At 37.2% G+C, this 27,767-nt stretch overlaps 1 protein-coding gene across 1 annotated transcript in view; it reads left to right on the forward strand.

Annotated features, from left to right (window-relative positions):
- The window catches only part of ADCY1 (adenylate cyclase 1), a 132,603-nt gene that overhangs the window by 19,841 nt on the left and 84,995 nt on the right, over positions 1-27,767 (forward strand). Inside the window, exon 2 of the mRNA XM_088522388.1 lies at positions 20,516-20,665. Coding sequence (XP_088378514.1) covers positions 20,516-20,665 — 150 coding nt within the window. The remainder of the gene's footprint in view (positions 1-20,515; positions 20,666-27,767) is intronic.

The following is a 27,767-nucleotide window of genomic DNA, read 5'->3' on the forward strand; positions in this document are numbered from 1 at the left end:
CGTATTTTATGGACTGTAACACATTTAGAGTTTTATGCTTGCCTTACTGCACCCAATGCCTGGGGCATGTTCAGTAATGCTCTCAGTAGAGTTCTTTAGAACAGATTTTATTCATGCCCATGGTGTAGCTAGGAAACTTTGAATCCCTCCTCCCATTTTTTTAAAAAAACTGTATCTCCCTTTTCTTTATATTAGAATGTGATGATCTTTCCGTAAAGTTTATTTAGGCCCTTCAATTGCATCACATCACAGTGCACTGGGAAAAAAAATGCACTATCATCTGCAAGGGTAACCCAAATCGCAAATCAGAAAAAAGATATATCAGCTACTTGCACAAATTCTTAGTAAGGTAACAGCCAACACAGACAGTGGCTGTGCGTAATCAGGAGTTAAAAAGGGTTTTGATGAACCCACCCCATACACTTAATCCAAACAAACCAGAAGTCTGATGCTAACAGGTAAAAGTCAAAAGCAAACATGGAGATAGGCAAGTCCTCTTTTGGTTTCCTAAAATTCACAGACCACTTGCATCAGGCTGATTAATTGTGAATTCTGAAGTGTACTACAGAATATTAAATAACCTGTGTCTAATGTGCTTCGATGTATTATCTTCTTTCCTTCTCCACCTGGAGATACACAGCCTACAGAATACAGATCTCAAGAGCTGCGGTGTGGTGTAGAAATTCTGCAAGATTTGCCCCCTATAACCTTCGCCTCTGTCTATCTCGTTCACAGAGACATACACATACAGGGCAGACTAGAGCTGATGGGATGTCCTCCTTTGCTCTTGATTATGAAGCTTATGTGAGGACGAAAGAAAAAAAGCAAAATTGCAAAGTGCAACCAACGAAAGGAATTGTCTTAGAAAATGAGGACATTCATAGAAGTTCCTTTGGTTTTCACTGGACTTTCTCTGACTACATTTGTTAGTAATTTTCTGACTCACATGCTCTTTGCCTTCATATAGCCTCCAAGTACAATTCACATCTGGTCTTCTTCCTCTTACTTCTTCTATCCTTTCCCCCTACATTACTTCTTTTCTTTTTGCTCATGTTCTTAAGATATAGCATCCCATTCCCCCCAGCCCTGGAAAAATCATGCTATTTCTTATCTTCACACGATTTGTTTTGTTACTATATTATATGCATTTTTCCATCCTGCATTTCCTCATCTGAGTAGAGGGTTACCACAAAATGCAATGGCACAACAAACACAAGTCTGAAAATCCACAGACTATACCACAGTTCTACTCTTCTTACTCTGGGTTCCAGTATTAGAAACAAAGGTTGTCCTTAAGGGTCATGGTACATTCAAATGAGTGGATAGTTGCTGTATCAAAATTGGACCTTATTTTATGATATGGTAGATCACTTGGCATTTAAAGCAGAACTGCTTGAAAATTATAAATTTACATGTGTTACTTTTGATTCTAGTTTGGCAAGCACTTGTTATTCCACTTTTTTTTTTTTTTTTTTACTAATACTTGGTGAAAAAACATTTTGATCAAAATGCTAAATCTGCTAAATCCCTATTTCCTATTGCAAACATTTATGTTCTCTATAGTAATTAATGCCATCTGCATTCAGGATGTAGGAGGTATACCTGTGTGTTTCCAGGAAGGTGGGAGTCATTACAGGAGTGCAGAAAGTGGGGTGAACTCATAGCTACATGTGTCCGTATTGTTGTGGAGTATTGCCAAGCATGTAATTAAAATAAATAAGGAAATGAAACTTGTCAAGGGCTGTTTTGTGTGGAATAACTTCAAAGTATTAGCATATCATTCTTGCTTGCAATGCAGTTCTGAGGAAGATTGGCTACATGAAGTAAAGGTAGGCAATAGGATATGGGAACATGGCAATTTGGTTTGGGTTGTAATAAGAAGTGATCAAAGGCTATTGCATCCATGGTTTAAATTAATGTGTTTTCAAATTGTAATAATATTTGGAATTAATTTTGGGGTCATTCTGAATTGGAATTAGGAACACAGTCATACACTAACATCCCTATCTGTCTTTCTAGCTATATATGTCTTTTTGCAATGGACTATTTTTGAAATAAGTTTAAATTTAAACTCTTTTAACTAGGCTAAGATATTCCAGTTCTCTGATCAATGAAATACAGTCCCAGTTCTCTGACCTAGATTTATGGAGAAAAAGTTTAAGAAAAATACTGTTTTAATTGAAAAAGGATCGTTAATGGAACATATCTGGCAGCCTATTTTGCATTTTAGATAACTCAGAATTATTAATTATTGTATTTCAGCCAGGCAGACTTCTAATTTCTGCAGAAAAATATCTAGGCCTTTACAGCTTGAAAAGAGATAACTAAAAACAACTAATAGGGGATAACTATGGGGGATAAAAGGGATTCCATCTCCTAGGGATTTCCTACTGTGCTATCTTGGATCTCTTGACAGCGTTACAGGGTTAGTCCCACATCTTTCTCCCTGACCCCATTTTGGCCTTGATTCTTTGCCATGTCTTGTCTCAAAGTGGAGCTTCAGGATTTGGTCATGAACACGTATCAATGTCTATAATAGGATCATCAATACAACTGACCTTACGTGGCCATACATCATAGTATGGAATCAAGTCTATCTGGGTTTTCAGTTTTGTTTTATTCACAGCTACTGCCTCATAACTCATTGCTGAAAGGAAGGGATGTGTGTAATTGCCCCAGCTGTGCCCCAACTACCTCTCCTGCCACACAACCAGCCAAGGGTCATACGCTTTCTTCCTGGCAGACACCATAACCCCAGGGCTGACACAAGCTACAGGTATTGTAAGTTGGAGATGGAAACCACTAATTGGCAGTAAAAAAATAATTCTAATTCATTGTCAGCATGCCACCTTTCATCTCACCTAATGCTAGGTGAGAAGATGCCTGCAGCAAGCAATCTGAGAGCAAAGCTTATTTCCCGAGGTGGAGCTGGTCCTGGCTGCCTAGGTTGGTACCTCCAAGCAGAGCCACAAAGGCAGAACCATATCTTTCCCTTAAGGCAGCATAGTTTGTTAGGAGCACAGCTGAATCCAAGGGCATTGAACTTTTAGCTTGTGTTCTTCTCCACCAAAATCTTTTTTGGGTTGTAAAAACAGAGTATACCCCATGTATACAAATTATTCTTCCAGCTTAATGCAAGCCATTGTGCCAAGCAAGCTGTGCTGCTGTCCTCAGTATTACCTGAGAGTGTCTAGAGTGTCCTGTGCCTAAGTCTCCCTGGCCCAGTCTGTCCATCTTAGAGGTTGTTTTGATTTATGTTTTTTTCTCATTCGTCAGAATTGCTAATCAGGGGTCACGCGATGGAACAAACCAAAACATCCAAAGAAATGTCTGAGCTGCTAGAACCATTTGGTCTGCATTGTTGTCAGTGTCAGAGCTGTCAGCTGTCTTGAATATCAGGGTGCAGAAACTATTTCATCTCATAAGAAAAGCCAAATGCATAACTCATTTTTGTATCAAGCTGAAAATGCTGAAAAATATTGTATGTATTCATAGTTATATTTCTTTACAAGTACCATCATAATGTGATATAAAATTACAGAAGGATTGACGTTGGAAGGGATTCTGGAGATCCCCTAGCCTAATTACCCTGCTCAAGGTCACCTAGAGCATGTTATAACTGATTTTCTCCTGTCAGATTTTGAAAGAAGGCAGAGAAGGAGACTCCACAAACTCTCTGGGCAGCTTGTTCACCCTCACAGTAATGAAGATTTTCCTCATTTTCAGATGGAAGCGCCTGTGTTTCAGTTTGAGGCCATTGCCTCTCTCATCCGATCTTTGACCACTACTAAATATAGCCTGGCCTCATCTTCTTTACAACCTCCACAAAGATGTTTGTGTACTTAGACAGCTGAATTAACTATTGCTGAATAGGAGCTGTATGACATATCTTTACCAGAGAAGGTACATATTTGTACTCCTCTTCTAGTGTTCTTATTTACATTTCATCAACATTTTATCAAATTTTATCAAAATACTACGTGATACTCATAATGTTCAGCAACTGCTGCAAACACCAATTTTGAGCTTGGTTGCTTTGTTATTTTGTAGTTATTTACGCTAGCAGGTAGCTAGCATAGTAGGTTTGACGGTTTCAATTTGTAACACTTCAAGGGAACTCAGGTGGTCATCTGTCCAGTCTCTCCAGGAGCTGGTTCATTCCCTAATCTTCTGTTTAGTTCTGGTGGACCTAGAAAAAGTGGCAGTGGGCTTGGCTTTCTAACTGAGTTTTCTAGCTGGCTGTTATCAACATTGCTTTTATCATGCGTGTTCATAGAATTATAGAATCATAGAGTTGTTAGGGTTGGAAGGGACCTCTGGAGATCATCTAGTCCAACCCTCTGCACACACAGGGTCAACTAGAGTGTGTGGCACAGGGTTGTGTCCAAGGGGCCTTTGAGAATCTCCAGAGAAGGAGATTCCACAACCTTTCTGGGCAGCCTGTTCCAGGGCTCCGTCACCCTCACAGAAAATAATTTCTTTCTTAAATGAGTGCCACGTTTTTATAAAATAAGCTGAATAGTTCCTGATTTCCAAAGATCAGGTTCAATGGAAACTGCCCATGGCTTAACCATTGCAGAAGGCAACACAAATCAACAAGGGCTGAAGTTTGACACCTATCAAAGACACGTTCTACATTCGGGGAGTCCTAGTGAACAGTAGAAATTTCAGTTGAACTAATATGCGATTATATGTGAGGAGATATTTCTAATGCAGAACATTGGATGGTTTATTTGAAGATCTTAGATTTTGTTTTCCTGAATGGATTTTTTTCAGATGAAAACTAGGTATCAGGCAGTATTCCTCTCTTCTGTCTGTTTTTATGTGTTCAGTACTTAGAAGTAGGCTGGGTCTCAATTGCTTGTTGGCCTACCTATAAGCTTAGGGAATTGATATGAACATTTGTTTATTTGTAACCATTTCTTCTTCGCTTGTGACTTCATGACTGCATATTTGAAGCTCTCAAGCACTTGTGTCTACAATCTGTGTACCTTCCCCGTTTTGTTTTGCTGAACTTGGAAAAATCAGTTTGCCCAACTTTATCAGACCAGCACTTTAAATGTATGTTTTATACTAATGGTGTAAAATACTTAATCCTTCTGAATAAGTTATTATCTGGTACATTTATTTCTATTATAGACCCAATCCTGTGTCCCATCCAGGAGTGAAACTTCTACTGCTCTAAGATGGGTAAAAATGAAACAAAAACTAAACAAAACAAAAAATAGTTAACATCCTTAAACTTTCTTCCCTGCAGCATCAACATTTTTTGAGGAAATATTCTTCTTTTTTTTTTTTCTTCCTTGCACTCGGAATATGTGAGACTTCCTAAAGGGTTCTGCTTAGTATCCTTGAGCTGCCCCTCTGATTGCCAAACTAACCCTCAACCATGTTACAAACTGTTCTTCCCCTTTATAGTGAACTTTGCATGTTTAGGACCTTTCAAAAGTGTCTTCTAGAGGACTGTGGTTCCACTGATGTGAATCCCAAGTTTCTTGGGCCATAGGTAACAGGAATGGTAGTGAGCAAATGCAGCACTTGCTTTATAGTTGGTGTCACTCAGGGGTTTGGAGGTAATTCCCTCCTGCCCCTTCCTGTAGAGTGGTTGTGGGCACTGTGTCCAGGCGATCAAATCTCTGATTAAAGAGCTGTGGGGTTCAGAACGTCAGGTTTATTATCAGTTCAAGAAAGAGCTTGGTCTGTACTTTTTTAAGTGGTTATTCTTGTCATAGTTGAGGCTTAGCATGGAATACCATTTTCATCTTTCTGTTTTGAACTTTTACTGTTAAATAACCTTGATGTTTGAAGTTCTTTTCTAGGTTTTCTACTGTTGTAACTTAAATGTTCTATACAGCTTCCAAGTGAGTACCTTTATAATTGTCACTAACCTTCCTCTGGAAATAAACAGGGCCAAAACTTTATGGCTTAATAGGAGTATTTGTGGCATCTGGCCTTATTAATTTAGCTGGCTGTAGCAGGTTTCCATGCAGAAGTGCAGTAGTAAGCTCTAAGGTAATAAGGTGTTATGGCCTTATTATGTTACTGAACAGAGCAAAAGACGCGTTTAGCTAATTGTCCGGTTATACATGTAGGTTACATTTTAGGTATGTTGGTCCTTTTGACAGCATGGTTAGACTTTACAGACTGAGAGGAATCAATTTGCCTGCTGCAGAGATGAAAATCTGCTTCTTTTGAGGTGAAACACAGCAGCTGCTTTGCAGCTGGAAGAGGCTGTAGTCAACTGAACCTACATGAGTAGGCAAAAATGTGATTACTTGGTTTACTTCATATACTGAAATAACTTCACAATGCCTTATCCTGGAAAAATGCCTCATTTACCATCGCTATCAGCGTAGGATAGAACTGTATAAAGTTTCCGTAATCTTAGCACAGTTAAAAACATTATTTGCATTTATAAAATTATTTAGACTTTTTTCTAATGCTTTAGTTTCCATCTTTGTCTTAGATCTTGTGCTTAGCTTATTCTGACCATAAAAATAGATGCTTTAGTTACTCAATACGAAAATCTGACTGTTTTAAAGAACTGTTTTTTGAAGTGACAAAACAAGAGACTATGGTAAATGGAACAGGAAGCAAAAGAAAGGGTGAAATAAATTCAAACTATTAAAATGACGTAACAGGCTAGCAGTAGCAGCATAGCTGCAGTAACTCAAATTTCAGATTAAAGTGTGGAAGCCCTAAGCCATTAAGGCAGAAACCTCACTATCATTTTGACTTGCATATAGACATGTAAGTGAAATTGTGTGAAGTGACTGGCAGAAGAATTTAGACCTCTGATTATAGACTTTACATTGCATCTTGACTTCTAGAGATGCTTAAAATAATGTAAAATAAAAATTGTATTTTGACTTCTAGAGGTGTCCTTGTACTAAAAACCCTGTCTTCACTTTTTTCTGACTTTTACACAGATTCTACTGTTTATAGTTTTTATAAGTGTGCCCAGCATAATGTCAGTAGATCAGGAATGTCATCCCTAGGCTTTGCAGGAATGCTTAGCCAGGTCTTGACATCATAGTTTGGGATTTGTGAGAACTTTTACTGCTAGTTCAACCTAAAACAGATTTCCCTAATGGGGCCATTGCGTCATTGAATTTGAGCAGTGGGAACCTCGAAGACCTCCTCCATGCATCATGAAAAATCCTTTTTTTTTTTTTTTTTTTTTTTTGCATATAGACATTCTGCTCTGGATGTTTTTGTCAAGAAGATTTATTACTTTTTTTATGCCATTGGAAAGGTTTTGGGTGGGGATGGGGGAACAGAGGAATCTTATTTGTTTCTACATTCACCATATGAAAGTTATATGCTTTTTATGTGCTTTCTGTTTGTGTGTGTGTATGTGTGTTTGTCGGCTTCTTGAGGAATAGCTTTGTTTTCTATAATGTTGTTTACTCTGCTATTAAATAGCAGTGATAAATTTTCAGGGGAGGTGACAAGTAGCATGCCTATAAATCATCTTCACGTCCCTAGCCAGGATAATACCTTTCTGATGATAGTTTCATTTAATTGATACTGTTTCTACAAGCATTTTCATTGTTGTGTAGTTCCTCTTTCTGAAATTAAACACTATTGTGGATTTTCTGTTGAAAGACTATTCCAAAGTGAGAGCCTCTTGGGGAACTCCTAAGTGAAGCACACTCCCTCTGTTTATTGTTCTCAGGTTGCAATATCATTGCCCTATTGATATACTTTTCATATTTAAGCATCAAATTTTAATCCATATGGTTACTGTTACTTGTTAATATAGTTAATTTATTTATCTAATTGGAATGTTAATTTATAGCAGCATGTCTCTAACCGTCCCTCTTGTATTTTTTTTCTTTCTTTTTTTTTTAAATCCTCATGTATTTTGTAGTTTGAAAATACAGAATCCCACTGATTATCTTCTTTTCAGCATGATTCTGGTATGGCATTTCTGATTCCATATTCAGTTCTAATTCATTCAAGTTCTCCTATTTTATCCTTGTATGGAAGTTCATGCACATTTGGTCTGGCTACCTACTTTCTGTGTTCTAAATAGATGGCACTTCATTGGCTCAAACTACTCTTCATTGCTTAGAGGGTTTTCATTACTTCACTCATAAAGGACAAAATCTGTTGAAATGTGTAATCATCTGCTTTGCCAAAATCTCCCCAGTTTGTAGTTTTGCCTTGACACATTTTTTTAATATGAAGTTCATCCTGCTCTACTGGGTGCATCCTGTTCCAAAAATCTCTTCAGTTGCTATTGATTCAACACCTACTGAACTACTATTGGTTAAATCTACAAATAATCATGACCCAGTGTTCGATGCCGTGTTCTTTGAAGTTAGTACTTCAAATGATTTCACTGAGACATTTTGAAACTCATCAAAAGCATTTGGTTCTGAGGTTGTAGAACTATTCCTAATAATGAAGTTGTCTGTTCAAATGAGGATTTCTTAGGTAAGGGTTTATGAAAGGCTAGTATGGATTTTGGGGAAGTCACCCAAGAGATGCTCAATGCCTCAGAACCTGGAAGAAAAATCAGGTATTCGATCTAAAAGATTTAAAAATATATATTTATTGTTATCTTCATATCAGAAATGAATCCAGTAAGGAGTATTAATAATAATAACAGTAGAGCAAAATATGCTTAGCATAACGTAGTATATGCAATTCTTCATTTATGATTTTGTTGTAAGAATATATGTTTCACATCTATTTTTATTCTCAGGCATAGACAGTGAAAAAGAAAGGAGAAAAATAGAGCAGTTGGAGACTGCTGTGACATTATATTTTGCTACCTATATTTGTGGTCTAGATGTGTTAAGTCATAATTATCCACACAGTTAATATGAAGCATTAATTCAATGCCACATATCTTATTGCTAAATCTCCTCTTATGAGGATATAGACTTGTAATTTCCAGGATTGTTTCTGACATCATCCTAAAATGATTGAGGGATTACTTATTTAGTTGCTTTTCTAGAGCTTTCAGGAGATGTAGAAAATACTTAAATTATTGGCAAGTTATTGAATGCATTGGTGGTTAATACTTCACTTTTTCTGTAGGTAAAGGTTTCCCACAGAGTTATAAGGACCTGCCAGAGTTCTATGCATATTTTAGCTTGCTCATACACCTCCAGGATAATGAATAGTTATGTCTACTTTATTATGAGCCCATTTTATTATCTTTTCAAATAGATTTATAGTTAATAGATTTCTACACATATCTCTATACTGGAAGCACCATCTTTTCTGTACCTGTGCATTCTTTATGACACAAGTCCTTTGAGGCTTGCAAACTAGTACATCCTTTCGAAAAAACTAATTATTATTTGCGTCATATGGAAGAAAAAAAAAGTATGAATCTGTTTTTCTTTTTTATTTCTGGTAAAACACCTGGTGTCTTCTAGAACATGGAATTCAGTGGGAAGTGAGCTAATTAGTACTCAGGATACGACTTGAGCTAGTCCAGAGTAACATCTCCCAAAACACACACAGTGTGGCCATCAGGTCCTCAGCACCACTTCTTTCCCTCTACAAGTCTGTAGCTACTGGGGACTTTACAGATCGATTTAGATCTGTAGGTCGATTTAGTGGAGCCCAGTCCTGGATTTCCCTTGCATCTTCAGGTTCATACCAAGAACATGTGGAGTCTACACTAGAGGAAAACAAAAATAAAGCTGAGCTGAGGAGATCATGCTGTGTTCCATACTTTTCATTTTTTAGTTTCTTTGTGCACAAGAGAGTGCAGAGAGAAAAGCCTTAAGAGGGGATTTGTGTATAGTTAAGGAAGAAGTAATATGACATGGTAAGACATAGTAGAATAGTTCCAATAATTTTTTTTTTTCCTTAGCACTCAACAGTTTGCTTTGGGGCTTTACAAATGAAAAAGGGGAGACAATGTCTTATGAGGCAAAATAAGAAACTACAGATGCATTTTGTTTTCTCCTGTACTTTTCAGCAGTCTCAATAATTCAGTTAAATCCTATGCTTTTGCAGGGCATGAAATTTTACTGTTAGCGATCTCTTACAGTGTGTATATAGAAATACGACCATTTCCTTTAAGAGCGTGCATTCCGTGCATTCCTAATTAGATGGACAGCATTAGCCCCATCAAAATTGGCAAGACATTCAAAGCAGAAAAGAGATCCTCCAGACAGTTTGCAGGAAGGAGGACTTTCATTTTTTAAATGAGAGCTGGGAAGAATTTTAGGATATATGCTAACTATAAGAGCATATATTTATTCAAAATTTATTCAAAATAAACTCTGTAATAGAGCATTGGCAAAAAAAAAAATGGAAAGAACAAAAAAGTCAAAAAACACCCTGTCTTTAAGATGGTACTATAGATTTTTCTAAATACAGCATCATATCTGTAATTCTAATCCTCTTATTGCTCTTCTTTCCTGCTCTGAGTAGGCATATTTCACTTCTAGTTTTACTCATTTCATTTATCTTCAATCCTTCTCCTTTTTTCCCTTTATTCCCATTTATCATACTTGCTTTTGTTCCTGTTATTTTCTTCCAGTTTTATGATCATATGGTTTTATTTATTTATGCAGTCGTCTCTGTGGCTTTGAGTGGCCTCCACAATATTGTACCTTTTTTATCCCAAAATATTTTTTTGCATGCGAATGATAATGCATTAAAACAGACAGAAAATCTACAGATGATGAAAAGATCATACCAACTCAGTAAATTATTAATTGTGTGCTTTCATGATATTTCTTTAAAAAGATCCTGTTGCTCTCAAAATCAGCATAACATTTTTCTCTAGGCTCCTGATCAAGCAGTGAGTTTTGTATGCATCAATTTGATCTTTCCAAAATTCCAACCATAGAATCATGCCTCCATTTCTTTGCACATTTCAACTGTTTTAATAATGACTTCTATAAAATCAGCAAAGTTGGGTTGGTTTCCTAGTGTTTCATCTTTAGAATTTATTAACTTTTCTTGAAATCACTGATTGGTGACTAAACAGAAGTTTAAACAGAAGTTTAGTGTTTTGTTTTCCTATTAGGTCTATCAAATAAAAATTGGACAGAAAATATGTGTTTTTAAAATTTCCCCTCAACTTACTGCTTGATCCATTGGTTACTATTATACTACATAGACTGGTTCTCTTAAGAGAAATAATTTTCAAAGTTGAACATGAAAATGATTAGCCTTCTCTGCTTCTTTTTTTCCTTAAATGACTGCTTTGCAACTTTCTCTGTATTAAAACTCTCAAGTGCCAACACTAGCAGAAGATGTCATAGCTTAAATAACCCTGAAGAGTGAAAATCTTATTATCTGAAGAGACAGCTCTTGCAAGTTGTAAAGCACAACAGGAGGAAAGTGAATAGGTTCAGTGTAATAGAACATGGTTTCCTTAAGGCAAATGCTTTCAACTTTTCAGGACATTCACCCAAAAGTGACATCATTCACCCACAGCTTCAGAGATTTGTGCAAAGGGCGGGGGGGGGGGGGGGGGGAAGAGAGAGAAAAGAAACACAAGACAACATTTGTCAGATCTAGGAGGCAGTCTTTTTGGTGGAAAAGGAAGCTGATTGAGATCAGTTTAGTCCTAATCCAGCCATGTTTTCGCTTAGCAATATGCAAACAGCCAGAGCTGTGTGGGCACCTTTTCCCTCTTTTTATATCTGGCTGCCTTCATTCATCTGTAAAAGGACCAGGTGTTTTTGCAGTGAGTGAGAATCAAAGCTTCACAGTTTGATCAATTAATTAAAGTTGCAGGTGAGTTCTTGGAAGACTTCTGTGTATTTTTTGACATTTATTTAGCATTTTTTAATGGCATAAAAGAAGTTTGAAGTACTATTCTGGATATAAAAAAATGTGTGCCTGACAATAAGCCACCAGAAATGGTATTTGTTATATATATATGACATATATATATATATGTCATTTGTTATATCATTTCATAATGATGAATTCTTTACAGCATAACATTTGGACAGCTGTTTCAACTTCCCTGTGTTGATTTTTTCATCTGTGGTATACCTATAATCCTACTGTCATACATTGACTTGGAAATCTGGCTGTACTCACTTAGATGTTGAACAATATCCCGGAAGCTAAATTCAAAAAAAAAAAGAAAAAAAAAAGAAAAAAAGGGGGTTGCAATTCCTAGATTTTAGGCACTTGACTTTCCAAGAATAAAATTTTAAACCTGGGACTGAGACTAGGTTATGTATGCAAAAGAGTAACAGTATTTCAGTATCAAATAGAAATAGATATTTCTGTGTCACTGCATCATTTGTAATATGATACCATGATAGTATTTTATCCTCCGTGGTTCAGTTCCTAGATTTGAAAAGAACTACTTTAATTACTTTGATAAAGAAGAGCAATGAGACCTAGAAGCCAGTGCTTTGTAATCAGCTCTGTCGCTGTCCTGCAGAATAACTGCTCTTCTCCTATAAAGTTGTCACACTGGAACTCCTTTGTGATTTGGAGACAAACAGTTTTCTACTGTTATTGTACAAAATGGCATTATGCAAACTAATGAGAAAACCGGAGAAAGATGCACTTTTCTACTTCATGTAGAACAGCTGCGTCCAAAAAAAACCCTGTACCCATAACAACTCACCCCAAAGCACAGCTGATCTTGAGGACTTGCTTGTTCTTTTATGACTCACAAAATACTAAAAAAGAGAGTAATAGGTAAATTAGGAAAGAGGAACAAGTAACATTTTCCTCTCTTCTCTCAACCTGAAGAAATTTATTAGAAATGCAATGTAAGACAGTTTGTGACAGTTTGTTGACTTTTTTTTTCTGCAGCTCATTGCCGCAGTTTTCCACAGATGGAAATGATTGAGACCTTATCATTACAGTTAAGGTTTATGTTCTCTTGTGAACCTGTTACACACCCTAGAGTGCAAGAGCATAGTACAACTACAAGAGAAGTACCTGATAGCATCATATCTGAGATGCTACCTGAGATAGCATGATATCTTTTATATCACATCTGACAGGTATTCACAGACTCTCTTGTAGTGAAAAACATGGAGATCAACCTGTTTTTTTTTTTTGTATACCTAGATAGACTGATTTGTGTGAATGAGTGCAAAATTGCTTTTGCTTTCTACATGGTATACTTCAAATATTCTTTTCTGTTCTGAGTAGCCCCTGTACTTTTTTGGGCTTTGGAGAAAGTTGTTGATTTGTGTAGAAATAGCCTGTAATTAGCCGTAGGTAAGATCTGGTTTGGTAAATGGAGATATGGCTAATAGTAACTGGGGCTTAATGGATGTCAAAAGAAATGAAAAATTTTCAATGCAATCAAATGACTGCTAATAAATGTGTATTAGTACATGTGTGTATAAAAATAGGCTTTAGGTGGAGGCAAATAACCATTTTCTTGTTGCTTTTCTGTAGCAGCAATTCAGAACAGCCTAGCGTTTAGAATGTTTCAAACAGCACAGCTGTGGTTGGGCCAACCATTCCTAATGGAGTACTGCTATATGTTTGGTTTCTTTCCTGAAAATACAGCTTTTATGAATTCATTCTTTATTTGGAACAGTTTGAAGTAATAGAAAAATTGTGTCTGTAGGTGTTGCAGCCTGTATGCTGCTTGCATTTTTTTTTCCTATTTAGTTCTTTACTTCTTATGTATAAAATCATATATTTCAGTGCTTTGTTGTGTATTAAGAGTAGGTCTTTTGTTGTATATTTTTTTCTATTTCCCAATGTGATGGCTAAAAATTAATAATCAGCTTCCACTTTCTCTTTAAAATAAAATTAAAAAGCACATCTTTTTTTCCTTTGTAAAAAAAAAAATCCTTAAGTCTTCATACACAAATGAAAATTTTTATTTGTTGTTATTGTGGTATGTAAAAAATGATGGAATTATGAATTCTTTTCAGAAATTCACTAAGCAAGGCAGAACAGTTTATGACTTCAAAAGTAGGAATTCAAATTGCATTTCATAAATCCCTATTTCACACATTTGAGGGAGAGTCCAGACAGGCAGATAGCAGTGTGGGATTTTATCATAGAAAAACAAATATTTGGTAACTGAAGTACTCAAAATATCTTTTTCAGAAAGCTTTTGAGCTGCAGAATTACACAAGTTTTTGGAAACTTAAATTTATGATTCAATCAGTCCAAATTCTGAAATTCCATCATACTTCTCTGCTGCTTCATTTGGAGATAATTGCTGCTGACACCAGATGAGCAGAAACCAATGATGTAACTTCATCAAGAAATGCATGTCAGCTATTCTGTCAGTGCATGTTCATAAAATCATAGAATGCTTAAGGTTGGAAGGCACCTCTAGAGGTCATCTAGTCCAACCCCCCTGCACACGCAGGGTCACCTAGAGCACGTGGCACAGGACTGCATCCAGGTGGCATTTGAAGATCTCCAGAGAAGGAGACTCCACAATCTCTCTGGGCAACCTGTTCCAGTGCTCTGTCACCCCCACTGTTAAGAAATTTTTCCTAAACTTCCTGTGGAACTTTTGATGCTTCAGTTTCTGCCATTTCCTCTAGTTCTGTTGGTGGCCACCACTGAAAAGCAGCCATCCTCCTCACTGCCTCCCTTGAGGCACTTAACTACCTGATTAAACTGATTAGACACTGATTAGATCTCCTCTCAGCCTTCTCTTCTCCAGGCTGAACAGGCCCAGCTCTCTCAGTCTTTCCTGATAGGGCAGATGTTCCAGACCCCTGATCATCCTTGCAGCCCTGTGCTGGACTCTCTCCAGCAGCTCCACATCGGTCTTGTACTGTGGAGCCCAGAACTGGACACAATACTCCAGATCTGGCCTCACCAGGGCTGAGTAGAGGGGCAGGATCACCTCCCTCGACCTGCTGGAGACGCTCTTCTTAACGCAGCCCAGGATCCCATTTGCCTTCTTGGCCACGAGGGCACACTGCTGCCTCATGGTCAACTTGTCGTCCACCATGACACCCAGGTCTTTCTCTGGAGCTACCCTCTAGAAGGTCAGTCCCCAGCCTGTACTGGTGTCTGGGGTTATTCCACGCCAGGTGCAGAACCTTGCACTTGGCCTTGTTGAATTGCATGAGGTTTTTCACTGCCCAGTTGTCCAGACCTGTGGGATCACTGAAATAATTAGTTATTGGTCCCTTCTTAGCATGTGTTAAGGAGTCAAGTGAAGGAAGAATAGCACAGCAGATTAGCACCTCTTTTCACTGGTAGCCATGACAGAACTAGAGTAAACGGCTGGAAACTGAAGCATCAAAAGTTCCACATGAATTTAAGGAAAAATTTCTTAACAGTGAGGGTGACAGAGCACTGGAATGTGGAGTCTCCTTCTCTGGAGATCTTCAAAACCTACTTGGATGTAGTCATGTGCCACGTGCTCTAGATGACCCTGTGTGTGCAGGGGGGCTGGACTAGATGACCTTTAGAGGTCCCTTCCAACCTTAAGCATTCTATGATTCTATGATTAATAAGTGGCTTAAGACAATTAGAAAAAAAAATAGACATAAAAGAAGATTTTTTTATGGAAAATAAGAAATTTGTATAATCCAGAGGTTATTTGTCTGACTCTTTTTTGTGCTGGGGAGTGCTTTTTGGGAAGCAGTTAGGACCAAAAGGAACAGCACTCTGCTCCTGTGTTATGACACTTCAATACAAGGAGGGAGCAGATGTAGTAATTAAGCATTCTCAAAGGGTTGCAAAGTGAGTTGATTAAGTAAGTGAATTGCCTGAGTTAACAAAGCTGCATCAGGATCAAGAAGCAGTTGTGCATCTGAAAATATTAGAATTGATCTCATCTTGAAGTTCTCTTGAGTTGCAAATAAAGCACTGCTCTAATGATAGCATTTCCTGCAACAGGAAAAAGAGAAACGTTTTTTTTTTAAACTTTCAATAGGCCTTGTTTGTGATAGCACTCATTTTCATACACTGTGCAGTGTTGCCTTGCTCTTCAGCAGTTTTAATGGTGGAAGCACTGACTCATTTTGCTAAGAAGTTCAAGACTCTTTCATGAGAGGTATGCCACCCAATAGAAACTCCTGTTTCATAATAATGCATTTCATTGCCATATCTCAAAGTATTTTGACAGAATGAGTAAATGTTATTTTGTCTGCATAACAGGAACAACAGTAGCACAGAAATTACTTGTAGTAAAATTCATTTATTAGGCAAAACTGGAAATAGAATCCAGGTTCTCTGTATCTCCTGCTTTATCAGTCCACCGAAGGTTGAGATATTCAAGAACTGTCTTGATCTTGCTTTTTCTGCAGATTTAAGCCTTTGTCTGGAACTACTGCTTTTCTTAGCTCTTCTCCTAACTGTTAGCTCTTAACTCTTAGCTCTTCTCCTAACTCCTAACTCCTAATTTCCAATGATGTTTCCTAACTGTTCTCCTTTTTCTCTTGGGGTGGCATGACAGTTCATATTGCTGAGAATATATCAAATATTTTATATTAGACACTGAATTACAGTCCTGAGAGAGCTAATTATTGAAACAAATCCTCAGTCCTATTCCCACCATAAATCCAACTTCTAGAAAGAGGAGTTGGGAGAGCAACCCCTTAAATTTAATCTTTGGGAATTTATAATTCTCATTTAGTCTACTTTAGTTGACTATTTTGATATCCACCCACATGAAGACCACTCTGTAAAGAAGTCCTTGAGTAATCTAGAAGCAATCTAGGCCTTCATGGAATAGTGATGTTTTTCTATGAGGCATTTATGTGAAACTTCGGGAAAGCTACACAGGCATTGCTGCACTGGTAGCCTCCACTCCCCAGCACACTCTCAAACTAGGCTGAGAAACAGGGTAAATTGCCCTTTAGCATTATAGAAACATAGAGCGGGCTCAGGAGCAGTGATATTCACCTTGCTTTTCAAAGCATATATAAGCTAAGGAGACCAAAAACATCACTGTCAAGCTTGAGAATTAAACTCTTCAGAAAAAATGGACAAGCCTGGAAGGCGGTTTCTTGAGTACAGTGGTTGAATTGTAAAGTATGTCAATTTATTGGGGAGTCTTAGTAAAAAGCTGTAGGGTACCTGACTGCTTTTCTGATTCCTTTTCCATTGAGAGATGGGGAACATGGGGTGGAGAAATGTCACAGACATGTGAAAGTCAATGGTGAGAAAATAAGGGACAGAAATATGGCTGAAACGCCTTCTAGAACTTTCAATCCCTGACTAGATAGCAGACAAGAGTAGCTCTGTGTGCTCAAAGCCTGCCTTTCTCAACACCGCCCAAAGTCCGTGTCCCAGGGAACTGTGCCACAGAGTCCATCCAGAGATGAAGATTGTGTCCTACTATGAACCTTAAAGGTCGGGATGTTGGTACGTAAGTGCAGCAGATTTCATGTGCAGGACAAGATTTGGTGGCAACAATCTAAATCACAAAATAGCTTTGCTGATCCTGGTACCCTTTTGTTATTCCTGCTGATAGATAATCTCCTTTTACAGGTATCAGAGTTTGAAAGAAGTTGCAGAATAAGAAATGTCTTGAGCCATTTTGTGGTGTGTTAAGTAAATAGAATTTAATTCTTCTTCAGCTGTTTGGTTGGTAAACGATAACGGTTAAACCTAAAGAACATCTTTTTTTTTTGATACTAAGTAGTAGTGTAGTGAACAATGTAGGAAAGATTTCAAATTAAACTGCTTGATCTTTCAGCAGTTTTGTCTGCCTCAATACTTTTTAAAAGATCCTTGCTTTTAAATGCATGTCTCAGTGTTTCCTAGAGTTACATCAGATAATATGTGTGGTTACATATGTCTGTGTGTATATAGAGCACAAGAGTTGCTATTTACATATTAAAGTGAAGGGGACTACAAAATGGTATGCATTTGAGAAACCTATAGAGAGAGAATATATTTATGGGGAAAAAATAGTAATTAAGTAGCAGATAGGTTGTGGAGAGGAGGAATTCTTATCTCAGGAGACAATCTGCCCTACTTTCTTTTCTCATTTTTTGAAATCTATGAATCTTTTACTTGCTTTATCACTTTTCTTGATTCCTTGCAGGCCAGAGCTGGCAGCTAAGTCTATGTTTTATCTTAAATTGTTCAAAGTTTTTTTAGAAAATGACTTACCATGCTGTGTTTGAAAGTGGTTGCCTAATTGCAGGAACCCTCCTACTGGTTACTTAGGGTCCAGGTGATCACCATTGTTTGAGTGAAATCATAATGATAGTCCCAAAACAGCTGGCAGATTGTTAAAATATATGGTCTTTTACTGCTTCTGGTTGAACACCAGGAAATGAGGGGTGTGCGCGCGTGTGTGTGCATGTGTGTGCGCACACACTCTCTAAGGGTAAAAAATCTGTTTCTTGGGCCACTCTGATCTGAATACATACAGATTAGTTTTCCACTCTGTACTATATATAGCTGTTCTCTATAGGGATGGGGCCAAGCAAATGCATTGTCCATAAATGTCCTGGTTGTTTATGCTATGGTCACTGCTCACTGCCTCTGCCTATGTCTTGGCCCTTCTGTCTTTCTCCCACTGCATTTCTAAGAATTAGTTTTGCAACACCCTGTTGTTGCTGTACTTCAGCATGACGAAATGCAGGCATGAGGTAAATGTGGCAGTATTCATGCCTCAAAAAATGAGATTCTGTGGGAATTTCTGTAGTAATTTCATTTTAGTGGGGTTTTAACTTGTGCTGAAACTTGATGTACCTCAAAGAGCTCCCTGTGATGTAAAAAGATAAAGCAGGATAGGAATTGTAGACTGTTTATGTTCAGTCTGTGTCATGGAATAATAGACTCATGTATGCTTTTCATCTTCAAAGTGTTTTTATAAATAGTAATTCCTCCCTACTACCATGTCTGAGAAGTGATTATGTAATAACCAGCATATAAGATTCTTAGGTTGAAATTTACCTTACTTACAGTTCGGTTCTTGTCCAAGAAAGTGAAAATAGAGGCCTTGTCAATCCGTAGCGATCTTACATCTGCCCAAAGTGACTCTTTCAATTCTCTCCATTATATTGAGACCACTGGGAGATGGAGGTGTGTACTGTCATTAGTTAAACACCTGAGAAACTTTCTTATTTTTATGGAATGCAAGTCTTCCAAAATGTTGCCCAAAACCAGTAGGAAGTTCCTGAATGTCATTGTTTTGAATTTTTACTTAGCATATCGACTGAATTACTTACCATATTGGTCTTGAATTTTCACCCCATAGTGGTTTTTTCCTTCATTCTCTACAGCAATCTTAGTGGGATTTTTTTCTTTTATTTTGATTTTATTGTGGGTACAGCTGGTCTTGCTGTGCCATGCAAACATGTGGCAGTGGACTACACTTCAGTTTACATTAGCAGAGCGTGTGACAGTAAAAGGGTATTAGCTCAGCTGTAGTATGTTTATCTGAAAATGAGAAACAAAATCCATATAACTAAAATTTATAACCGGAATTTTACATAATTTTGGGGTTATTTTTATTACAATATCTTTCTTTGCTCCTATTATGCCCTGTCTTGACTAGTTTTATGTTCCACCTGAGATCTAAAATTTTGGAATTTACAAAGCTTATACCATCTACTTTCTCTCTCCTTTTTCTTTTTTCATGCTGTGGTAGTAACTATGGTAAATAAGGGACATCAGACCAAAAAGATATTAGGTAAGCAGGCCTCATTTCCTCCTTTCCAAACAATCAGTGCATTGCAGAATTTGCCATCTACAGACAGCCAGATAATACGAAATTTTATTAACATCATAACGCTATAACTGCATCATTTCAGTTAACAGGGACATGATGAGAAACTTGGTCAGGATTGTCTTCAGCTGGGTCCAAGCCAGTGTTATTTAGCTTAGTTAATTAATGCATGACATTCACATATGTTTTATGTTCACATATGAACATAAAAACATCATAAATCAGAAGGGCAATTGAATCATGTATGTGTTCTTCACCAGGGCACTGTTCATACAATAATTACAAAGTAATTCACTGCTTCTGCATTCCTGCAGGGCTTGGATTGTGCCATGAGTGGTCATTTGAAAGTGTTCAGGATCTTCTCAGAGCCACATTGAAATATTGAGTCAATAATATTTGGGGGAAACTATTCAAAAATTCAGTATGGCCCTATCAGTAGTGATGTAGGAAGAGAACCAGATTTTCCAAGTACCACCTGCATAATGTGAAAGCTTAGAGAACCCCGGGTTCCATTTTGATGCAGTCACAGATTTCGGCAATGTCTTGCCTCCCAACTGTAAGACAATAATTTCCCTGCCTACAACATAATTTCTGTCTTCTGGGTGTATCATAATTAAATGAATTCTGAAGATACTACTCCTAGTAAGTGGATAGGTCTGACATGGGGCTGATGAAAGACCTGAAGATGAAAGAAAATAATAAGTTATCATAAGAGAAATTAACTTCAGTAGGTGAGAAATTGTATAATAGTGAATATTGTCTGTCTGGACTTGTGGTAGCTGGTACCATTACTGTTTCTGTGTAGGTATGCTGGAGGACCAGTTTTTGGTAATATTGTCTAAGAAAACTTAGACTGTGAATTTTCTATTTTGCTGAGCAGAAATGTGAAACAAGAATCTGCATTTTAAAACACTTATTTCTCTTTCTTTCTTGCAGCTTGTGGCCAATGCAATCCTTTTTGTTAGTGTAAATTTGTATGGGATCTTTGTGAGGATTTTGACAGAGAGGGCTCAGAGGAAGGCGTTCCTCCAAGCCAGGAACTGCATCGAGGACCGACTGAGGCTGGAGGATGAAAATGAAAAGCAGGTCAGTTTTAAAGCTTGCTTTCTTTTCTCAGTTTCCTTTGAGATCACTGCAGTTATAAGAACTAAAGGTCAGGTCACTGCTAGATAAGGAAGTGTGTGCATTTGCCCTGCAAAAGAGGAACGTTCCCTCTTCTCTTGCCCACTTCAGCTCTTCCTCCCCAATGTATACGCACGCTTCTCGCTTGATCTGGAGCAAGCACAGCACGTGTACGTCCCACTCCACCACTACCGTTGGTCCCAGCACTGCAGTGGATGCATTTGAAAGTCATGGGAAAGTTATCATTGCAATCTTAAGTTCCTATTTTATTTATTAATTTATTTTTCTGCATATATGTTAACTGATTGGTGTTAGTACACTGTAAAAATGTCTCCTGCTTGTTTACACTATCACTCATGACACTCATGAACAAAACTTATATTTGGGGGAGAATGGCCTGAATAGCTATACCTGAATTAATGTGATAATTGCTCCTTTTCTCAAAAGCAGCATCATTAGTATGATGTTTTATTTCACTCAGTGAAATCAACCTTCCAAGCAGATTTAGAAACAAGGAGAAAAGTCACTACTACATTATCAGAGTTTGCTAACATTCATATATTGCTTTATAAGTCTAAATCCTAAACCCACTAATATCAGGTGATTAATGGAGGTTTGGATCAAACCTTTTGTTCCCTATAGGTGATAACAGAGAGCTATTCTCTCAGCTGAAGTAGCTACAGCTCTGACTTAGTGGAATTATGGTAACTTCTGCCAATATAGGAGTTAAGTGGTATTCAAACTTTGCTGTACAAGATGAGGTCCTTGAGGCTTGTATACTTTACCCCTTTACTTCCAGTTCCTGTAATAGGTCTATTTCTATACTTGAAGTAATGCATGTGCTTAAATACTGTTTTGCTATGAATTCTGTGAATGTATTTTTAACACTAACATACTCTGTAGTTAGTAGAGAAAACTCCTCTTTGACCAACTGCATTGGATGGCTGGGTAACATAGTATTAAGATCAAATCCTTAGGTTTGATTATGAGATTTTTGTAACCCAAAACTACAGACTTTTCAGGGGCATAAATGCGAAATGAGTGAATTTCTGTAGGGTTTAGGCAGCTATTTGCATTTTCGAAAACCTGCCCATGGGTTCTGACATGAAAATATGCTTGTTCTTTTGTATTTCTCTAATTATATAAATTGCAAGGTATCTTATTTTATATTCATGTTTTTAGAACCACAAGAAAACAAAAATATTACACATAAAGCATTATTGATTGAATAATAATAATATAATATTGAAAAGTGACATAAATGTTTTTCTAATGCAGTACACGGGTCAAGGAAGAGAATATGCCTTTTCCCTACACTTGTGAAAAGTGAGATTAACTTTATGCATTACAGCATAAAACTCAATGCAGTAGTGACACATGTTAATTAGCTGTCAAGAGTACTGTCAAAAAACATACTTTTAAAACCCAGATAGGAATTAAGTTCTTATTACAAGCTACAAAATTATTCTGCACAGACTGTGGCGTAATGTAGTCCAAATTTCCAGATGGTAACCCTTGGAGTATTTCAGAGGAGAAAGAGATTGTGCTGACCTGGTCCAATAGTTACATTCATTACTGTATTTCTATTTTCTGAAGTACAAATGCTACATGTTACAAAGGCTGAAACTTTTCATCAGACTTTTTTTGTTTTTTTTTGTCTTATTCAAATGCTCTGACCTAAATACTGCAGCCCTTTTACATTAAGAATTGTAAACCAAAATGCTAAATATTTATCAGCTAAAAGCTGATATTTCTGTGCAAATCTCTGTTGGAACAGAAAAAAAAAAAAAAAAAAAAAAAAGATCCTGTTGACTTTTGAGCATATACACAGCCTTCTAGAGCTAAAGTGTTGACTCACACATCTGAGTCATCTGTGACAGATCTGCAGTATCTGTAAGTGAGACTGCTTCCTCTGTGTCCTACTTATAGCAATTCTCCTCTTGTGGGATACATTTGTAGTAATAGTCACACATGATAATAAGACTATTTTTAGGATCAAGAGCAAGGACCTTATATTGTAGTCTTTTCAGAGCCCTTGTGTCAAAGTGTGCAAGTAGGCTTTGGAAGAAGGAGCATTGGTACGGAGGAGAACAGACTGACTGTGAGACTGCGAGGTTTTTTTTTTAAATTCACTTTAATGTTCATCATTTTTCCTGTTCTCTGTGTCAAGATAAGTAGCCTCCACTGTGGTGTAATGCATTTGTTATCTTGCTAAATGTTAGACTATGATTTGAGAGCAACAACAGTAGCCAAGTTCCACAGACCAAATTAGTTTTATAACGTGAAAAAATAATTATGATCATTCTTTTAGAAAAATCTTGTTGTTGTCATTGTCTATAAATCCCAGGAGCAACACAATCCTTTGCAGAGCAAGAAAAATAAATATTGTGAGGTGGGTCTCTTTTCCTATGTAACCGGAACTGTGCTCCATTGTGCTTTCAGTTGAAGCACTTGAGATCTTCCCCTTTATTCTAATTGTATCCTCTCTCTGCAGTCACCTTATTAAACTAAGATTACCCCTTGCCTTTATGGCAAGCATGACATCGTCACCCTGTGCACTAGAAGGACTTCTTGCATTGCAGGTCCCTACCAGTCATGATGTTAGACTCCAGGCAGTGCTTCAGCCTTTCCAAAGGGAGTAGGAAGGGGACGAGCTGGGATGGGGAAAAGGTGACATCCTTCTCAGCAGAGAAAGAGAAGTGTTCTGCTAAATCTTCCTAAGTCAGAAGTGCAACTGGACCATAGTTTAAATTGTTCCATTTTTCTAGTTTCTCTTTTGGAATGTATAGATATTTTTGTCCTCCATGTAATTCTGTGAATGTCACTCTAATTATGCACTTTGTGAAAAAGAGCTTCCTTTTTATTTGTTATAGACTTATTGTCTAGTGACTTCTTGGGTAGTCTCCAGTTCTTGTTTTGTGATGAAATTATGAGTAATTATCCTCAGTAACCCTTTTTTTTTTCCCTCTTTCATGCCAGTCATGACATTGTAGGCTTTCCACATTTCCCTGCTCATCTTTCTTTCCTAAGTGAAGAATTGTCATGTATTTAGTTTCTGCATGCATGCAGGCTATTTCTTCCCTCTAATCCTGCTGACTTTGTGACAAATATTGCTCACTAGGATTTTTTTCCTGAGTATTTTTATACATATTAATGCATTTAATTTGGGAATAAAGGAAATAATTTCCATCAGTGAAATGCACTTGCCAGCAGCACAGACTGATGTGAAAAGTGCCTGTTGTTTTCATATGAGAAAGGCTGGAAAAATATTTGACTTTGTACAAACCTCCAAAACCCAGAAAGCAGCTTTGATATCTTCAGGTTTTTTTGTTGTTATTTTGTTTGTTTGTTTTGTTTTAAGTTTTGCGTGTTTTGTTTTGTTTTCATTGCATAAGTACAAGTAAATCTTGTCTGAAAAACAGAGCTATCTTTCTATCAAGTTGTTTAGGTCTTTCCTTCCCTCTGAATCTTATATATGTACTTACACCGATTAGAGAATGCTGGTGGGAAAACACTTGGTAAACAGTAAATTGGCAAAAACGGCTTTCTGATCATCTTAAAATTCTTTCTGTGAATTTTAATTTAACCTCTCAAATAGTCAGGATTGAAGAAATACATTTGGTAGTGTGTATGTGTCTATAGATATCTAACTAATACTGGAGAATGAGGCAGGGTCAACAAAAACCACCACGAGGCTTAGCATGGAATGCTCTGAACTTCTGCCTGGAACGTTTGGGGTTCAAATTCCCAACTGGGTTCAGATCCTCCTTCAAAACAACCTAATCTCTATTTTTTCCACATTTTGGATGTATGTACTGCTTTCTGTACCTTTGGTAAAAGCGTGATGCTAGTAACAACCCTCCGTTAGTTTTGTCCATTATATTTCATTTTAAGCATTTGTGGAAAAAAAGGAAACAGAATAGACTGTTTGAATAAAACAAAATATGTTGGACTTTTATTACGATAATGGATAATACGCCATTGGTGTTTGTTTTTTTGGTTCTGTTTTATTTTTATTTTTTCCCAATTCAGCAATCTAACTGAAAAATTAGTGATTTGCAGAGCTTCAGGCAGAAGTAATTTCCAGGATGCTTGACAGCATGCTTATCAGTGCCTAATCAAGTTCTCCTCGTGTTTCTCATATTTCTTTATTCTCAGAATCCTGCATGTTTCTTTTCCATAGCAGGGCAAAACAAAATAGAAATTTTATCATTAAAACACAGGCCCTGATTCCATAATCATTTAACCTGGCTCTGTGCGTTAGCAAATCACCCTGGAGCAAAAATTTCATCTGGATCATGTGTGAGCATAGGAACATATTCTTGGCATATTATTTGGAGTGTGCAACAGGGAAGCGGTCCTGGTTTTATGCGAACTGCAGGACAAGAGATGATATCTGATCCTCTGTAAAAGCCAGCCAATACAATCTTTGAAAAATGTAGGTGGATTAACTAATTTTAGCTGGAAGGTTGAGTCTGTACATTTGCACTGTGTGCCATGCTACAAGAAGCCCTAAAATTGAATTTATTGTACCATTAAACTATAGCTTTGAACAGTGAAATCCACCTTCAGAAATCCATTCACCTGTCCCTAGTATGGGCCACTCGTGTGGTGGCCACCAATGCTCCTTGGCCAAGTAGCAGTAGTAGCAGCATCACAGATGGGAACTTGTCCTGGCTGCTTTTTGGCAGGCAGAGATGCGTTATTTGCCTTATCAATGGGTTTCTTCTCACCTAATTTGGCCATCTAAAACTGGAGCATCTAAACTAATTTTGTAATCCCGAGGCCTCTTGGCAGTGATAGGAATATCCAAGGGCAATTCTACCCTCCTATCTTGAAAACTTAACTGAAGAATATTTTTTTGTTTGTTTGCTTGTTTGTTTTTTGGGTGTAGTTGTAGAGGGAGATTATACTTAGATTATAAACTAAACTATAGATTATAGTTATACGGGGAGATATAAGATAAATAATAGTATGATAAAACAGGAACTGTAATTGAAACTTCAAAGTTACTACACAAAGCTACTGCACAAGAAATAACCTTTAGTTGTAAATCATGCAAAATACATATGTTTTAATTGCATTATAATTGTGTTTCTGTATGCACATTCCTTAGGAGTTTTGAAAAAAATATTGGGAAACTTCAAATATGTTCTACTCCAAACAATTGTCAATTAAATATGCTGGAGTAGTTTTTGCTTTTTGTGAATTTTTCAATTTTGTTTTTCCTACTTGCTCCTTTATTTTCCTTTTGAGAGAGTAGAGGAGCAGAGATTAAAAAGGGCACACAACCTTGTCATTAGATGATTAAAAATACACTCCTATATAGTTTTCAATAGATAACATCTTGAATAACAGTTGCTTAAGGAAACAAACATATGTTAGAACATCAAATAGTATTTTAGATCCTTAAGTTTAATAGTATTTGATGCTAGGAACTTGAAATGTACTTTCTTCTGTTTAATTCCTAAGTTCAGATTCCTGAGAGCAGTGTTGTGTAGCATTTCAAAATATGGGAGAGATTTAATTCTGCTGCTGCTGCTGTTGATTCTGTGGTGCGGAGAGGAAGGACAGGGGTGAGATGCCAAACTGAAATGAAAATCCCTGCAGAGCTGTGCAGTCTGGTCCGGCCTAAGTTTTCACTACATCCAGAGCAAGCCTGCGTGTGTGCCACAAGTGGAGAGCACAGTGCAGACATTTTCAAATCAGTGAGATTTGGTAGGATGCTACAATAGAAAATAATTCAACCTCAAGAGTGAGGTCTGTTGTGGTTCTTCCCTCAGCAACAGAAAACCGTGAGGAGCTTTAAAATGTTACTGGGAAAGTTGTCTTACGTAGACTCTTTCTTATTGCTCATAGAACCATGTTCACTTCTAAAATCATGTTAGAAAGCCAGCTGATGCTTTAATACAAGCTTAGCACATCTTGTCCCATGCCATTTCTCAAGCTCACAGACAGCTCTGCTGTGGAGCACCTTCAAATTATATCAAGAAATCTGGCCCAATGTGCAGTTTCCCAAAAGGCCCATGAATTGCTATATCTCTGCCTCGTGACAGTTTTTTTCCACGTAGAGGATATTGAGCAAGGTACTTTGCCTTCATTCTAATGTGTGACCGTATACACTGCTTGGTAATACCCTGATCTAGCACACATACCCAGATATTTTACCTGTTCCTTTTGGTCAACCAGATGTGAAGGTAAAAAGAAAGAAAGGAACAAAGAAAGAAAGAAATATTAATCAACATACTCTTTATTCATGGAAGGAATGCATTTTACAGTCATCTTTTGGTTTAGTTTTACTGTTCTGGAGTGGAAAATTTCTATCATATAATTTAAATTCTCTCAGGGTTCCTGATCCCTCTTACTATTTTGATATATGCTGAAAAACAGCATATATGCTGAGTTTAGCTTCACCTTCAACAGACACATCTGATTAGGAATTTCCCAATTTGATAAGGTAAGCATGAATGAAGACTCCATGAAACTTGGTATGTCAACAGGGTGAATACACTCACTGCTTCCTTACCACATTAGCGGCTGTTCTCTTTGGAAAGCCATCAGGTTTTCTGCTGATGGGTTAAGGGCAATTCCCTGCTCTGCTGAAGGCAAAATGTGGGCAAATAGAAGAGGACAAATATTGTTAGATTGCTGATTTGCTTTTACATGGATATGCTAAAGCTCTCTGTGGTTGATGAAAAAGAATATGCTAAGTATTTGCCCCTTAATAGGTCTTAGTTATTGCTCTAGACTTCAGGTTCAATTTTTATTTTATTTTATTTTATTTTATTTTATTTTATTTTATTTTATTTTATTTTATTTTATTTTATTTTATTTTATTTTTTAAGAAAAAAAACCTTTAGTCTGCTTATACCTGCTGCTGAGGTGGGTTTCTTTCACTAGCAATCAAAGTTTTACTTCCCTGAAGAGTTCTTGCTTGTTCCACTACTGGTAAAAAAGTAAAAAATCTGTTATAGGAAAAAAGGTATGTACTCATGGTAGCTGGCTACTGCAGTCCTGAATGTGTGCAGTATCAAGGTTGCTCAGCACCACTGCTACCACAGTGGTG

This window comes from Tinamus guttatus, unplaced genomic scaffold (assembly GCF_059628265.1).
Source record: "Tinamus guttatus ecotype Peru unplaced genomic scaffold, ASM5962826v1 Tinamus_guttatus_pri_ptg000151l, whole genome shotgun sequence".
In the NCBI taxonomy this organism is placed as follows: Eukaryota; Metazoa; Chordata; class Aves; order Tinamiformes; family Tinamidae; genus Tinamus; species Tinamus guttatus.